At 49.6% G+C, this 14,654-nt stretch overlaps 1 protein-coding gene across 1 annotated transcript; it reads right to left on the reverse strand.

The window, feature by feature from the left end:
- Positions 1-244: 244 nt before the first annotated feature.
- Positions 245-11,870, reverse strand: LOC104306740 (L-threonine 3-dehydrogenase, mitochondrial). Its single transcript, XM_009907741.2, has 8 exons — positions 11,677-11,870; positions 9,943-9,985; positions 6,328-6,398; positions 4,285-4,434; positions 4,028-4,200; positions 2,879-2,969; positions 1,606-1,875; positions 245-1,364 (listed from the first exon to the last, which is right to left on the reverse strand). Exons 1-8 carry the CDS (start codon positions 11,858-11,860, stop codon positions 1,225-1,227), a joined length of 1,122 nt encoding a protein of 373 aa, XP_009906043.2. The 5' UTR covers positions 11,861-11,870; the 3' UTR covers positions 245-1,224.
- Between the last annotated feature and the right edge of the window lie 2,784 nt (positions 11,871-14,654).

The raw sequence follows: 14,654 nt of genomic DNA on the forward strand, positions 1-14,654 counted from the left end.
GCTTTCCTCCTGGCTCTCCAGTTTCTCAAGGGTAGCTTTTGAACAGACACATCTTCCTCGCATGCACCTACTAAGACTCCCTGGTTAATCCCAGCATCTCCCGTGCATGAAACTCAACGAGCAGAACAGCCCTTAACTGTAGCTAGAAGATGGCTTTCAGCTTCTGGATCCCCTCTCTGAAGGACAAAAGCGTGTGACAGTTACACAGTTACACATAAATAGCATCTACAAACATGCTGACAGGTGGTGAACGCAAACAGCTTTCAGAGGCTGGCCTGACCCTACCGTGAGGCTCCACCATCGGCCCACCTTTCAAACTTGCTCCAGGCAGTTATGTCCTCCTGTCAGCTCAGCAAACAACTGGGATAACCAAGAGTAGTGTTATTGACCCCATACCTGGGCATCAGCTGCTTGAAAGTTCACATACACGTCGCAGTCTGCGGATTTCACCTCTGCCTCCGGGCTTAAACTGAAGGCAGCAGCGCTTTCATGGAGCAGGACAAAGCTTAGCTTGTAAACTGTGGGGGATTTTCTTAAAGCATAAAGAGAGTTCAAGTCCTATTCCCCTTCACATTTCTAAGCACTGTAAGAATAAGGCTGCTTTCTATGCCCTGTGTATAGAAAAGAGCATGTTTATACAGCACTATACACTTATATATCTATACATAAATAGGAGCTAGCCACCCAAGTTTGATTTCAAACTAGCATTGCAACGACCCCTGCAATCCGGAACCCTAAAGGAGCTCTACTGACCTCTCTTTTGTAAGCAAAGAGAAGAAAGGATCATACCTTCCTATGACCTAACATCCTCCACCAGCAAAATGCAAACCCCTTGGTTAACTTTGCGGGATAGGCCCAAAACTCCCAGGTTTGCCCTGTGTTCTTTGCCAAAGAAGAGGCAGGCAGCAGGAATGATTGGAGAGTCAGCAGCCAGGAGGAAGTGCCTTTTTTTCCCCCCTCCCTGGCTGCTTCAGTGTGAAAGTTCAAGAATTCTTTCTGTTTCTCATTGGTGCTGAACTTGGAGCCTGCACCAAATGATGTTGCTTATCTACCAGCACATTCCAGCTACTGTGTGTTTCTGCCCAGCTCTACTGCTACTTAAAAAAAACCAACCCCCAAAACCCCTAACAACTGACATGCTCTAAGACTCTGGAAACGATAAACTAAGTTAGCCATTTCTTTCCTGGTCCGCTGTGGAAATCTGGAAACCTCTTACAAAGTATTTCAGTTAGCTTGAGCAATCCTGGAGTCAGACCCAAGGAAGCTAAACATCGTAGTCACCAGCTCAGGGAGATCATAATCATGTTTCCAACCCCAATCCCTCCGGGCGTTCCTGTCATCAAAGTTCATCGGCCAGCTGTCAGCTGCAGGGAAAAGAAGAGAAGAAACAAGGAGCATGAGGCTTAAGCAACAATTCCTTATGCCTCTAAGACGTACCATCACTGGCCATTTGAACTACTAAAGCTGAATGCCAAACTGTTCAGACTTGAATTGCACAGGAGAGCAATTTGCAAGTGCCTAAAAAGAGAAGAAACTTTGTTTTGCTCTTAACGTACAGCAACCTCCTCTCTTCTCTTACCTGCCGCCAAAGAGGCTGATACTAACCTATGGCCTGCCTGACTTTATCCACATTGTAGGTCACCTCAAGCTCAGGAATATGCTTCTGCACCTCTTGAGCCAGCTCTTCAGGAGTGAAGCTCATGGCACTGATGTTGTACGTCCGCATGCTCAGTGCCTCTGCGGGGGCCTCCATGACCTCCAGAGTGGCTTTCAGGCAGTCATCAATGTACATCATGGGGAGACGAGTGTCTGGCTTCAGGTTGCACTGAAATTTGCCTGTCTTGATGGCATCATGGAAAATCTGGACAGCATAATCTGCAGAAAAGAGCAATGGGTGGGTGACTCATAGGATCATAAGAGTTGTCAGGGTTGGAAGGGACCTCAAGGATCAGCCAGTTCCAACCTCCCTGCCATGGGCAGGGACACCTCACACTACAGCAGGTTGCTCACAGCCACATCCAGCCTGGCCTCAAAATCCTCCAGGGATGAGGCTTCCACCACCTCCCTGGGCAACCTGTGCCAGTGTCTCACCACACTCATGGGGAAGAACTTCTTCCTAGCATCCAACCTGAATCTACCCATTTCTAGTTTTGTTCCATTCCCCTCAGTCCTATCACTCCCTGACACCCTCAAAAGTCCCTCCCCAGCTTTCTTGTAGCCCCCTTCAGATGCTGGAAGGCCACAATAAGGTCTCCTGGGAGCCTTCCCTTCTCCAGCCTGTACAGCCCCAACTCCCTCAGTCTGTCCTCATAGGTGAGGAGCTGCAGATCTCTGATCATCCTCATGGCCCTTCTCTGGACACATTCCAGCATCTCCAGATCCTTCTACCTCAATCTGTTGTTTGTGGCAGTAAGCAATCCTCCCACTAGCCCCTAAGTCTCTGGACTAAAATCTCTAGGGGTTTTTTAATCTCTAGATTTGAATTAAAATCTCTCTAGATTTGAATTAAAATCTCTCTAGATTTGAATCTAGCAGCAGAGCTGTGTGTGGTTTACATTGTACAGCAGGAGTCAGCCTGAACCACCCTGATGCTGTTCTGGCATTTGCACACTGCAGCAAGATGGCAGAGTTTAAAATGCTGTTAAAGAAATAAAGTGTAATTAATTCCAAACCTCTCAGTAACTGTTTATGGACAAAGACCACTGGAATGAAGCCCCAGGCTGGAGAGGATAAATGTGGTGCTGTAGCACAATCACAATAACATCTCTACACTGATGCTCTACACTGCCACAGATTATTCTCCAAGCACATGAAGAATGACTGCCCTGGCTGGGTTCTTCTTGCCTGCAATACAGAGAGCTCCACACAAGTCACTTACCAGTTGTTCCCCCACCAGGCTGAGAGTCAGCAGAGATAATTCCTGGGTACCTCAGGCAGCGGAAGTCTAGGCCATACCGGTAGTGGTAGTACTGCAGAGGGAGAAGAGAAATCATACTATCAATCAGGGTTGGAAGGGACCACAAGGATCAGCCAGTTCCAACCCCCCTGCCATGGGCAGGGACACTTCACACTGCAGCAGGTTGCTCAGAGCCACATCCAGCCTGGCTGCAAAAACCTCCAGGGATGAGGCTTCCACCACCTCCCTGGGCAACCCAAATGGAGATCATGGAGCTTCAGGCATCAAGACCAAGCCACACAACTCACTAATTTCACAGGAAGAAGCTGCCACAGGGAGAACCTCACTCCTGTAACCAACCCCTGAGAGGGATGAAAGAAGCTACTGAAGAGTCTCCATTCCCTGCTGGGTATCTGATGTCCCTGCTGCCCCTTCTCTATGTTCCATCCAGATCAGTAGGTATGGATCCTTGATACTGATTGGTTTCTGAAGCAGGTTCAGTAATTGAGAATTCCTTAGTTTGTGGAACATTTCAAGAAGGCCAACAAAAAGGTCTCCTCTCCCAGGCAACCAGCAACAGAACAAGAGGACACAGTCTCCAGCTGTGCCAGGGGAGGTTTAGGCTGGGTGTTAGGAAGAAGTTATTCCCAGAAAGAGAGATTGGCCATTGGAATGTGCTGCCCAGGGAGGTGGTGGAGCCTCCATCACTGGAGGTGTTTAGGAAGAGACTGGGTGAGGCACTTGGTGCCATGGTTTAGTTGATGAGATGGTGTTGGGTGCTGGGTTGGACTTGATGATCTCAAAGGTCTTTTCCAACCTGGTTAATTCAATTTGATTCAAGCCAATTCAATTCTATTCCATTCTATTCTATCCCAGTCTGGATCAGGAAGTGTGGCCAGCAGGAGCAGGGAAGTGTCTGTGGCCCTGTACTTGGCACTGGTGAAGCTGCACCTGAAAAGATTGTTCCCATCAACAACAATCAAAAGAGATTTGTCCTTAAGAGCTGACTCCACCTACTACTGAGTAAGCCTGAAAGAAGGAGTGGATGGAGGAAAGAAACTACTGTGGTGAGAGATCTTACAAAAGCCATGAAGTTCTCCCAGAGCTTAAAGAAAACAAAACCATTCTCACTTCTCCCATGAGCTCAGCGTGAACCTTGGAGACTCCATAGATTGTCCTTGGTCTCTGAATGCAGAGGTCAGGCGTTGGATCTCGAGGAGAGGTGGGTCCAAAGGCTCCAATAGTGCTTGGAACAAAGAGCCTCAAGTTATGCTCAGCTGCGATATCCAGGATGTTGTGTAAACCTGGAACAAATCACGTTTATCAGCACATACAGAGCACTCCCAAGCCTCTGTAGGGGTCATGAGCCTCACAGCCTTGTCACATACCAGTGATGTTGACAGCTCTGGCCAAAGGGACATTTGCTTCTCCAACAGCACTGAGCAAAGCACTGTAGTGGAAGAGCCAGGTGATCCGATTGTTCACCACTATCTCACGTAAGTTCTTGTAGTCCAAGATGTCTGCGTAGATGAAAGGGCCTAGAAGAAATGGAACCAGTGAAAAAGTTGGATGCCAAGAAGAGTGGACATGAAGAAAAGTTCTACATGAAACTCAGATTGCTGCTTCTGGGCCAGATCTTCAGGATTTGGCTGCACAGAGGAATGCACACCCACCAGCAGCGGCCAGTGGAGCAGCAGACTCATGGATTCAGATTGCTTTGGGCTGGAAGGGACCCTCAGAAGTCATCTTGTCCAACCCCCCTGCAGTCAGCAGGGACACCTCCAACTAGATCAGCCTGCAAAGGGCCACATCAAGACTGAACTTGAATGTGTCCAGGAAAGGGGCCTCAACCAAATCCCTGGGCAACCTGTTCCAGTATTTCACCACTCTCACTGTAAAGAACTTCCTCCTGATGTCCAGCCTAAATCTACCCTGCTCCAGTTTCAAACCACTGCCCCTCGTCCTATCACCACAGGCCCTTCTAAACAGCCCTTCCCCAGCCTTTCTGTAGGTCTCCTTCAGATATAGAAATGTAGCTCTAATGTCTCACAGAGCCTTCTCTTCTCCAGGCTGAACAGCCCCAGTTCTTTCAGCCTCTCTTCATAGGAGAGGTGCTCCAGCCTTCTGATCACTTTGTGGCTATCCTCTGGACCTGCTCTTGGAGCTCCCTGTCTCTCTTGTGTTGGGGACCCCAGAGCTGGACACAACACTCTAGAGAGTGCAGCAGGACAAATGAAGGGACAGTGCTACCTTTACCTCTTAGTGATGCAAGAACTCCTGCTTATGCAGACAACAGCATGAAAACAGGGAGCATAAAATCACAGAATGGTTTGGGTTGGAAGGGACCTCCAAAGGTCACCTAGTCCCACCCTGCTGCAGTGAGCAGGGACATCCTCCGATAGAATAGAATAGAATCAACCAGGTTGGAAAAGACCTTTGAGATCATTGAGTCAATCTATCATCCAACACCATCTCATCAACTAAACCATGGCACCAAGCACCCCATCCAGTCTCTTCCTAAACTCCTCCAGGGATGGTGACTCCACCACCTCCCTGGGCATCACATTCCAATGGCCAAGCTCTCTTGCTGGGAAGAACTTCTTCCTAACATCCAGCCTAAACCTCCCCTGGTGCAGCTTGAGACTATGTCCTCTTGTTCTGGTGCTGGTTGCCTGGGAGAAGAGACCAACCCCCACCTGGCTATAAACTCCCTTCAGGGAGTTGTGGAGAGCAATAAGGTCTCCCCTGAGCTTCCAGGCTAAGCAACCCCAGCTCCCTCAGCCTCTCCTCACAGGGTTGTGCTCCAGACCCCTCCCCAGCTTTGTTGCCCTTCTCTGGACACCTTCCAGCAACTCAACATCTTTCCTAAACTGAGGGGCCCAGATCAGGTTGCCCAGAGCCATCTAGGGTACACTAGTGAAACACCTCAATACAGTACAGCTAAACACCTAAACCCAGTAATGACAAAGCAAAACTTGTGCCAAGTTTCTAATGAGTCCCTAAATCCTCCTCCACACCCCACCTTACCACAGCATTTGCCCAAGCATGTAAAAACAAAGCACAAATTTGATTTCCAACTTCTTCCCTGCAAAAGAATCAATGCCTCTCCTTCTGACAGCAGGAGCAGGCACAGCCAAGCTCAGCTTGACTCAGGCAATTAATTGTGCTCCATGAAATGGCAAAGCAAACAGTGAAACAAAACCCCAACCAATAACATTTAGAGAAAGGGAATCACAGACAGTGAGAAATGAATGCCCTGGCAAGATTCCAAAGCAGGAAGGCATTCTCCTGAAGCTTCCAACAGTGAATGGCTCAGCCTAATGCATTTGTTTGTTTAGCCTTTGGTAATTAGTGCAACAACATCAGGGGTAAAGTCAAGATTAACTTCTCCCCCTCCTCCCTCCCCACCATGTGCTTTCCCAGACACTTACCACTGTAGAAAACATTGTCTGCAGGCTTCCTAATGTCAGACAGAATCACATTGTTCTTCCCAAAGCGTTTCCTGTGTGAAAACACCCACAGGGCACAGTGAGTCCTCCCCCTTCCAGAGCAGCCACAGCTCTGTTATGCTGCCATTGGCAGCAACAATATCAGAGCAATCATCTAAGCAATGAAATCACTCAAATGACTGCACTAACAAAACGACAGCCCAGCCCAAAGATCAATATCAATACAAATCAAGTGTCAAGACAGAGACTTGGAAAATCAGTAAACTACTCTAAGTAGCAGTGCAAGACTGAGTAAGGATAGAGAATGCTTTTGGTAAATGAAACTATGCTGAGAATCATAAAATCAGAGGATGCTAGGGGTTGGAAGGGACCTCCAGAGACCATGAGTCCACCATCCTGCAGAACAGGACCACTCAGGACAGGTCACACAGGAATGTGTCCAGGCAGGTTTTGAGGATCTCTAGAGAAGGAGACTCCACAACCTCTCTGGGCAGCCTGCTCCAGTGTTTCTACCCTCTACTGTCAGAAATTTCTACTCAGAGACACTCTGCACTTGTGTCCACAGAAGGCCACTGGGCTTGCTGTAGCTGCAGCTACTTTTGCATGAAACAGAGCAAACACAACCAAGCAAGCTGTGCCCTCTGCTTCTCTGATCAGCACAGGGGTTTGAGAAAGAGCAAGCCTGATGGCACTGAAGTCCATCCCAGCCTGCCATCATCATCTTTAAGTGTATCATAGAAATGAATCACAGAATCACAGCTCCTGGAAGGGATCTCTGAAGATCTCTTTACTGTGTCCAGTTCTGGTGCCCTCAATTTCAGAAGGACATTGAGACACTTGAACGTGTCCAGAGAAGGGCAACAAAGCTGGGGAGAAGCCTTGAGCACAGCCCTGTGAGGAGAGGCTGAGGGAGCTGGGGTTGCTTAGCCTGGAGAAGAGGAGGCTCAGGGGAGACCTTCTTGCTGTCTGCAACTCCCTGAAGGGAGGTTGTAGCCAGCTGGGGGTTGGTCTCTTCTCCCAGGCAACCAGCACCAGAGCAAGAGGACACAGTCTCAAGCTGCACCAGCGGAGGTTTAGGCTTGAGGTGAGGAGAAAGTTCTTCCCAGAAAGAGTTGTTAGCCATTGGAATGTGCTGCCCAGGGAGGTGGTGGAGTAACCATCCCTGGAGGTGCTCAAGAGGAGACTGGACGTGGCACTTGGTGCCATGGTTTAGTCATGAGGTGTTGGGTGACAGGTTGGACTTGATGATCTCTGAGGTCTTTTCCAACCTTATTGATTCTATGATGGCACTGAAGTCCATCCCAGCCTGCCATCATCATCTTTAAATGTATCATAGAAATGCATCACAGAATCACAGCTCCTGGAAGGGATCTCTGAAGATCATCTACTTCAACCCCCTGCTAAAGCAGGGCCACTTAGAGCAGGTTGCCCAGGGTTGTATTTAAGCAGTTTTGAATCTCTCCAGAGAAAGAGACTCCACAACCTCTCTGGGCAGCCTAGTCCAGTGCTCCAGCACCCTCAAAGGAAAGGAATCTTTCTTCATGCTCAGATGGAACTTCCTATGTTTTAGTCTGTGCCCACTGCCCCTTGTCCTGGCACTGTGCACCACTGAAAATTCTGGTCCTTCAGATATTGATAGGGGGAGGGGATTGATCCAATCTCCTCTTGAACACCTCCAGTGATGGTGACTCCACCACCTCCCTGGGCAGCACATTCCAATGGCCAACAACTCCCTCTGTGAAGAACTTTCTCCTCACCTCCAGCCTAAACTTCTGCCCTTCAGATATTGATAAGCACTAAAAAGATGTCTTCTCAGTCTGCTCTTCTCCAGGCTAAACAGCCTCAGGTCTCTCAGCCTTTACTCATAAGTGAGATGCTCCAGTCCCCTCATCACCTTTGTAACCTCTGCTGGACTCTCTTCAGTAGTTCCCTCTCTGTCTTGAAGTGTGGAGCCCAGAATTAGGCAAAATACTCCAGATGTGGCCTCACTAGGGTAGTGTAAAGGGGAAGAACCTCCCCTGACCTGCTGGCCAGAGTCTTCTAAATGCATCCCAGGAGACCACTGGCCTTCCTGACCTGCCAGCTCATGGTGAATTAGTTGTCCACCAGGACTCCCAAATGCTAGGAAACATTCAAACTGTAGCACAGTGTTGATTGCAGTCAGTTTGCTCACTCTCAGTCCCAGCCCACATTCTTGGCAACAAACGCTGCCTACATGCAAGTAACAGTCAGGGGCTGAGCAGGAGTGGGTGTGGACAATGATATGGACCATGGAGAGCTCTCAGAGCATCTTACATTGAGAAAAATCAAGGTAGCTGTGGATGTGAGGGTGAAAGCAGAAGGACAGAGAGAATAACTATATTTTCTGTGCCCTCCTTTTGCTGCATCAGTTCAACTTTCACTACATCATAAAAACTTCAACAGCTTGTCCCCTGACCTTTAGTTTTGTTTGTGCTTCAAAAAAATAGGTCACTTTGCTCCTGAAGTTACTTAAATGACAATTGTCAGAGGAAAAGTCAGCAGTTGCAAAGTCCAACAGCTGGGCAGTCAGCAAAGGATGACCTACTTTGAAGCTGATATTGGTACCGTCACAAAATCAGAGCCTTTGTCTCTCCACTGAGGCCCTCAAATCCAAAGAGAAGGAAAACTGACCACCCTCTGAGGATTCAGAGTCTGAATACTTCCATTTAGCCAGCAGTGTGCCCAGGTGGCCAAGAAGGCCAAGGGCATCCTGGCCTGCATCAGGAATAGTGTGGCCAGCAGGAGCAGGGAGGTCATTCTGCCCCTGTACACTGCACTGGTTAGGCCGCACCTTGAGTCCTGTGTTCAGTTCTTGGACTCTCAGTTTAGGAAAGATGTTGAGATGCTGGAAGGTGTCCAGAGAAGGGCAGTGAGGCTGGGGAGGGGTTTGGAGCACAGCCCTGTGAGGAGAGGCTGAGGGAGCTGGGATTGTTTAGCCTGGAGAAGGAAGGCTCGGAGGAGACCTTCTTGCTCTCTACAACTACCTGAAGGGAGGTTGTAGCCAGGTGGGGGTTGGTCTCTTCTCCCAGGCAAGCAGCACCAGAACAAGAGGACACAGTCTCAAGCTGTGCCAGGGGAGGCTTAGGCTGGATGTTAGGAAAAAGTTCTTTACAGAGAGAGCGATTGGCCATTGGAATGTGCTGCCCAGGGAGGTGGTGGAATCACCATCACTGGAGGTGTTTAGGAAGAGACTGGATGGGGTGCTTGGTGCCATGGTTTAGTCGATGAGATGGTGTTGGGTGAAAGGTTGGACTTGATGATCTCGAAGGCCTTTTCCAACCTGCTTAATTCTATTCCATTCCATTCCATTCCATTCCATTTAACTGGAAGCAAACTGAACTCAGCAGCCAGTCTCTTGGGGAACCCGATGTTATTTGAGGACACACAGAGTACCTCAGTAAACCTCAATCAAACAGAGGAGTGAAAAACAGAAAGATGCTGAAATGTGAAGTGATTTACAGAACTAAGTGAGAAAAGAAAAAGAAGCCAGGATTCTTTTATAAACAACTTTTCAGACTATCATTCCTTCCTTGAATTGCTCCTTAACAGCAAAGGGGGCAGAGAATTGTGACATACCTCAGAAGCTTAGCAAGTCCTACTCCAAGTTGGCCAAGACCACCTAAAAGACAATGCACAAGAGATAAAAAATGAGAGAAAAGGGGCTATTAAAATCCAGAGTTCCATTATTCCATGCATCATATCAGAACTAAGTGCTATTTTTCTCAGCAAAGCCAAAAGCTTTTATATTGGCTCAAGGAAATCCCAATTAACTGGGTTGGGTAGATTTCTGGAACAAAAGGGAAACAAAGAAAGGAAGCTCATATGGGACTCTGATCTTGCATCCAAGTGGGAGACACAATCCTCCACAGGGCTACAAAGTGGTGATGGGACTGGAGCACCTCTCTGCCAAGGAAAGGCTGAGAGACCTGGGGCTGTTGGAGAAGACCGAGAGAGAATCTTCTCAGTGCTTATCAATATCTAAAGGATGGGGGTCAAGAGGATGGGGCCAGATTCTTTTCAGTGGTGGCCAGCACAATACAGAACACAGGAAGTTCCATCTGAACTCAACTAGACCGGCTTGCCTAGGGCCTCCTCAAGCTTTACCTTGAATATCTCCAGGGAAGGAGCCTCAACCACTTCCATGGGCAACCTGTTCCAGTGTTCCACCACCCTCATAGTGAAGAACTTGCTCCTAACATCCAATCTAAATCTGCTCTTCTCTAGTTTGAAGCTATTGCCCCTTGTCCTGTCACTACAGGCCTTTGTAAACAATCTCTCTCCATCCTTCCTGAAGGCCCCCTTCAGGTACTGGCAGGCTGCTATTAGGTCTCCCCAGAGCCTCCTCTTCTCCAGGCTGAACAAGCGCAGCTCCCTCAGGCTGTCCTCATAGCAGAGGTGCTCCAACCCCCTGATCATTTTCTGGACCTTGGACTTCTGGACTTCTTTCCTTTGGGGGTGACAGAGCCCTGGAACAGGCTACCCAGAGAAGTTGTGAACTCTCCTTCTCTGGAGAGACTTGAAACCTGCCTGGATGTAATTCTGTGTAACCTGCTGTGGGTGACCCTGACTAGACTGATCTCCAGAAGTCCCTTCCAACCCCCACAGCTCCAGGATTATGTGAAAGATCATCACAATTCCAGAATACTTGGAGTATTTTTCCTCCCAGTATCCTGCTCACTAGGGAGGGAGGAGGGGAGTGGGGAACTGGACTGAGACCAGGAGCAGGAAGAGCTAGGAGAGGCCTGCATCAGAAATAGTGTGGCCAGCAGGAGCAGGGAAGTCATTGTGCCCCTGTACTCAGCACTGGTTAGGACACACCTTGAGTCCTGTGTCCAGCTCTGGGCCCCTCAGTTTAAGAGGGCTATAGAGACTCTTGAACACGTCCAGAGAAGGACAATGAGGCTGGGGAGAGGTCTGGAGCACAGCCCTGTGAGGAGAGGCTGAGGGAGCTGGGGTTGCTTAGCCTGCAGAAGAGGAGGCTCAGGGGAGACCTTCTTGCTCTCTACAACTACCTGAAGGGAGGTTGTAGCCAGGAGGGAGTTGGTCTCTTCTCCCAGGCAACCAGCATCAGAACAAGAGGACACAGTCTCAAGCTGTGCCAGGGGAAGTTTAGGCTGGAGGTGAGGAGAAAGAGTAACTGGCCATTGGAATGTGCTGCCCAGGGAGGTGGTGGAGTCACCGTCCCTGGAGGTGTTCAAGAGGGGACTGGACGTGGCACTTGGTGCCATGGTTTAATAGTCATGAGGTGTTGGGTGCCAGGTTGGACTTGATGATCTTTTCCAACCTTGCTGATTCTCTAGGCACACTGACCTGTGATCAGCACCCGAGGATGGTCGGTCTCAGCGAACGTCACCGAGTGGAAGCCGGCGTCGGAAGCCACTTGGCGAGGGGAGACTCCGATGCAGCGCACCGGCACGATGGACATCCCGCAGCCGCAGCCCAAGCTCTGCAGCGCCTGGCTGACAGCCCTGCTCACCTGTTTGAGGATGGGCATCTTCCTCTGAGTGTGCTGGAAGAAAAACACAAAGAAGTCAGCAAGAATGATTCAACCACTGTGAACGTTGCCATGGAATCACAGAATAGAGTAGAGTAGAGTAGAATTGACCAGGTTGGAAGAGACCTTTGAGATCATTGAGTCCAACCCATCACCCAACACCACCTAATCAACTAACCCATGGCACCAAGCATCCCATCCAGTCTCCTCCTGAACACTTCCAGTGATGGTGACTCCACCACCTCCTCAGGCAGCCCATTCCAATGGGCAATCACTCTCTCTGTGTGGACCTTCCTCCCAACATCCAGCCTAAACCTCCCCTGGCACAGTCTAAGACTGAATCCTCTTGTTCTGGTACTGGTTGCCTAGGAGAAGAGACCAACCTCTGCCTGTCTACAACCTCCCTTAAGGTAGTTGTAGAGAGCAAGAAGGTCACCCTTGAGCCTCCTCTTCTCCAGGCTAAGCAACCCCAGCTCCCTCAGTCTCTCCTCACAGTGCTGTGCTCCAGACCTCTCCCCAGCCTCATTGCCCTTCCCTGAACACATTCAAGAGTCTCAATATACTTCTCCTCACATGGCTTGTGTTCTGAGCCCCTCACCAACTTTGTTGCCCTTCTCTGGAATGTTAGGGGTTGGAAGGGACCTCGAAAGATCATCCAGTCCAACCCCCTGCCAGAGCAGGAGCACCAAGAGAAGATCACACAGGAATGCACCAGGTGGGTCTTGAGTATCTCCAGACTCCACAACCCCCCTGGGCAGCCTGTGCCAGGGCTCTGTCACCCTCACAGGGAAAATTTTTTTCCTCGTGTTTCCATGGAGCTTCCTATGCCTCAGTTCCACCCACTGCCCCTTGCCCTGTCACTGGGCCTCACCAAGCAGAGCCTGGCTCCATCCCCTTGGCACTGACCCTTTCCATATTTATAAGCATTAATTTTAAACACTCTGAAGGGTTTCAGAGAAGCTTGCTGCAAACCAAGTCCTGGCTGGTGTGCCAGCCAGGAGCCACGTCTAGCAGAAGCAGTCTGTGAAGTAACACAAGTGATGCATTGACCAGAGGGAGCTCAGGAAAATACCCACAGCCCCAGCACAGGGTTCAGCATAATGAACAGTGAGAGGAGGGTCCAAGATTAAGCCTTTTTTAAACAGGCACTGGAAGCTGCGATTCCAAGCACAAAAGATGACAAACAGAGGACTGAACAAGTTCAGCTGCTGCGATTATACAGCTTGGCTGTAGGGAGAGTGCACGCCTTTTAGACTGCCATGAATAAGCAAATCTTCTTAGTATTGCATCAGCAAGATCTTGCTAAGCCAACAGAGGCAGCAGGAAAATCTCTCCTGAGAGCACTGCTTTGCTCAGTCTCAGTATGTGTGAGGGACAGCATCCAGGAAGCAAACAAAGGAGAAGCAGTTACCCAGGATTCAGGAGTCATAGAATTGTCAGGGTTGGAAGGGACCTCAAGGATCAGCCAGTTCCAACCCCCCTGCCATGGGCAGGGACACCTCACACTACAGCAGGTTGCTCAGACCCACATCCAGCCTGGCTGTGGAAACCTCCAGGGATGAGGCTTCCACCACCTCCCTGGGCAACCTGTGCCAGTGTCTCACCACCCTCATGTGGGGAACAACTTCTTCCTCACATCCAATCTGAATCTACCCATTTCTAGTTTTGTTCCATGCCCCCCTATCACTCCCTGACACCCTCAAAAGTCCCTCCCCAGCTATCTTGTAGCCCCCTTCAGATCCTGGAAGGCCACACTAAGGTCTCCTGGGAGCCTTCTCTTCTCCAGACTGAACAGCCCCAACTCCCTCAATCTGCCCTCATAGGAGAGGAGTTGCAGATCTCTGCTCATCCTCATGGCCCTTCTCTGGACACATTCCAGCACCTCCAGATCCTTCCTGTAATAGAGGTTCCAGCACTGGATGCAGTACTCCAGGTGTGGTCTCACCAGAGCAAAAGCAGAGGGGGAGAATCACCTCCCTCGACCTGCTGGCTGTGCTTCTCTTGATGCAGGAAAATGGTCTCCTGCCTGCATTCATTCACAGAGTGTGACCAGCAGGTTGGATGAAGTTCTCCCCCTTACTCTGCCCCAGTGAGGACACATCTGGAGTATTGTGTTCAGCTATAGGTCCCCAGTTCAAGAGAGACAGGAGATGACTGGAGAGGGTCCAGCAGAGGCTACAAAGACACCGAGAGGACCTGAGTATACCTTTGAGACCTTGCTTGGCTTGGAGAAAAGAAGACTGCAAGGGGATCTTCTCAATGCTTATCAATATCTAAAGGGTGGGTGTCACGAGGGTGGGGCCAGACTGTGTTCACTGGTGCCCAGGGATAGAACATGGGACAACAGCCACAGAGTGGAACACAGGAAGTTCCACCTAATCATAAGGGAAAAATTCTGTACTCTGAGGGTGACAGAGCACTGGAGCAGGCTGCTCAGAGAGCTTGTGGAGTCTCCTTCTCTGGAGACTTCTGCAACCTGCCTGGGCATGATCCTGGGCAACCTGCTGTGGGTGACCTTGCTTTAGTAGGGTGATTGGACTACATGAGCTCCAGAGGTCCCTTCCAAACCCTACCATTCTGGGACTCTGTGAAAATGGCCTTAATTTTTTCACACACACACACACACAAGGGAAAGACATGATGCACTCATGGCAACACATTGCAGAAACACCCCTGAGTTACCCCAAGCTACATGCAGATTTAGCTCTCATCCTCTCCAAATCTTTCATGCTGGGGAAGGAAAGGCAGAAGGCATCCCTACTAAATCACATATGCATCCACCACAACTGCTTTT

This window comes from Dryobates pubescens, chromosome 3 (assembly GCF_014839835.1).
Source record: "Dryobates pubescens isolate bDryPub1 chromosome 3, bDryPub1.pri, whole genome shotgun sequence".
NCBI classification, from domain to species: Eukaryota; Metazoa; Chordata; class Aves; order Piciformes; family Picidae; genus Dryobates; species Dryobates pubescens.

Coding starts and splice junctions, on each gene's coding strand:
- LOC104306740 (XM_009907741.2), bottom strand. CDS start 11,860: ATGCCCATCCTCAAACAGGTGAGCAGGGCTGTCAGCCAGGCGCTGCAG. Junction 4,435..6,327: donor AGACAATGTTTTCTACAGTG/GTAAGTGTCTGG, acceptor CATTTCTTCTAG/GCCCTTTCATCTACGCAGAC. Junction 4,201..4,284: donor CAGAGCTGTCAACATCACTG/GTATGTGACAAG, acceptor GATTTGTTCCAG/GTTTACACAACATCCTGGAT.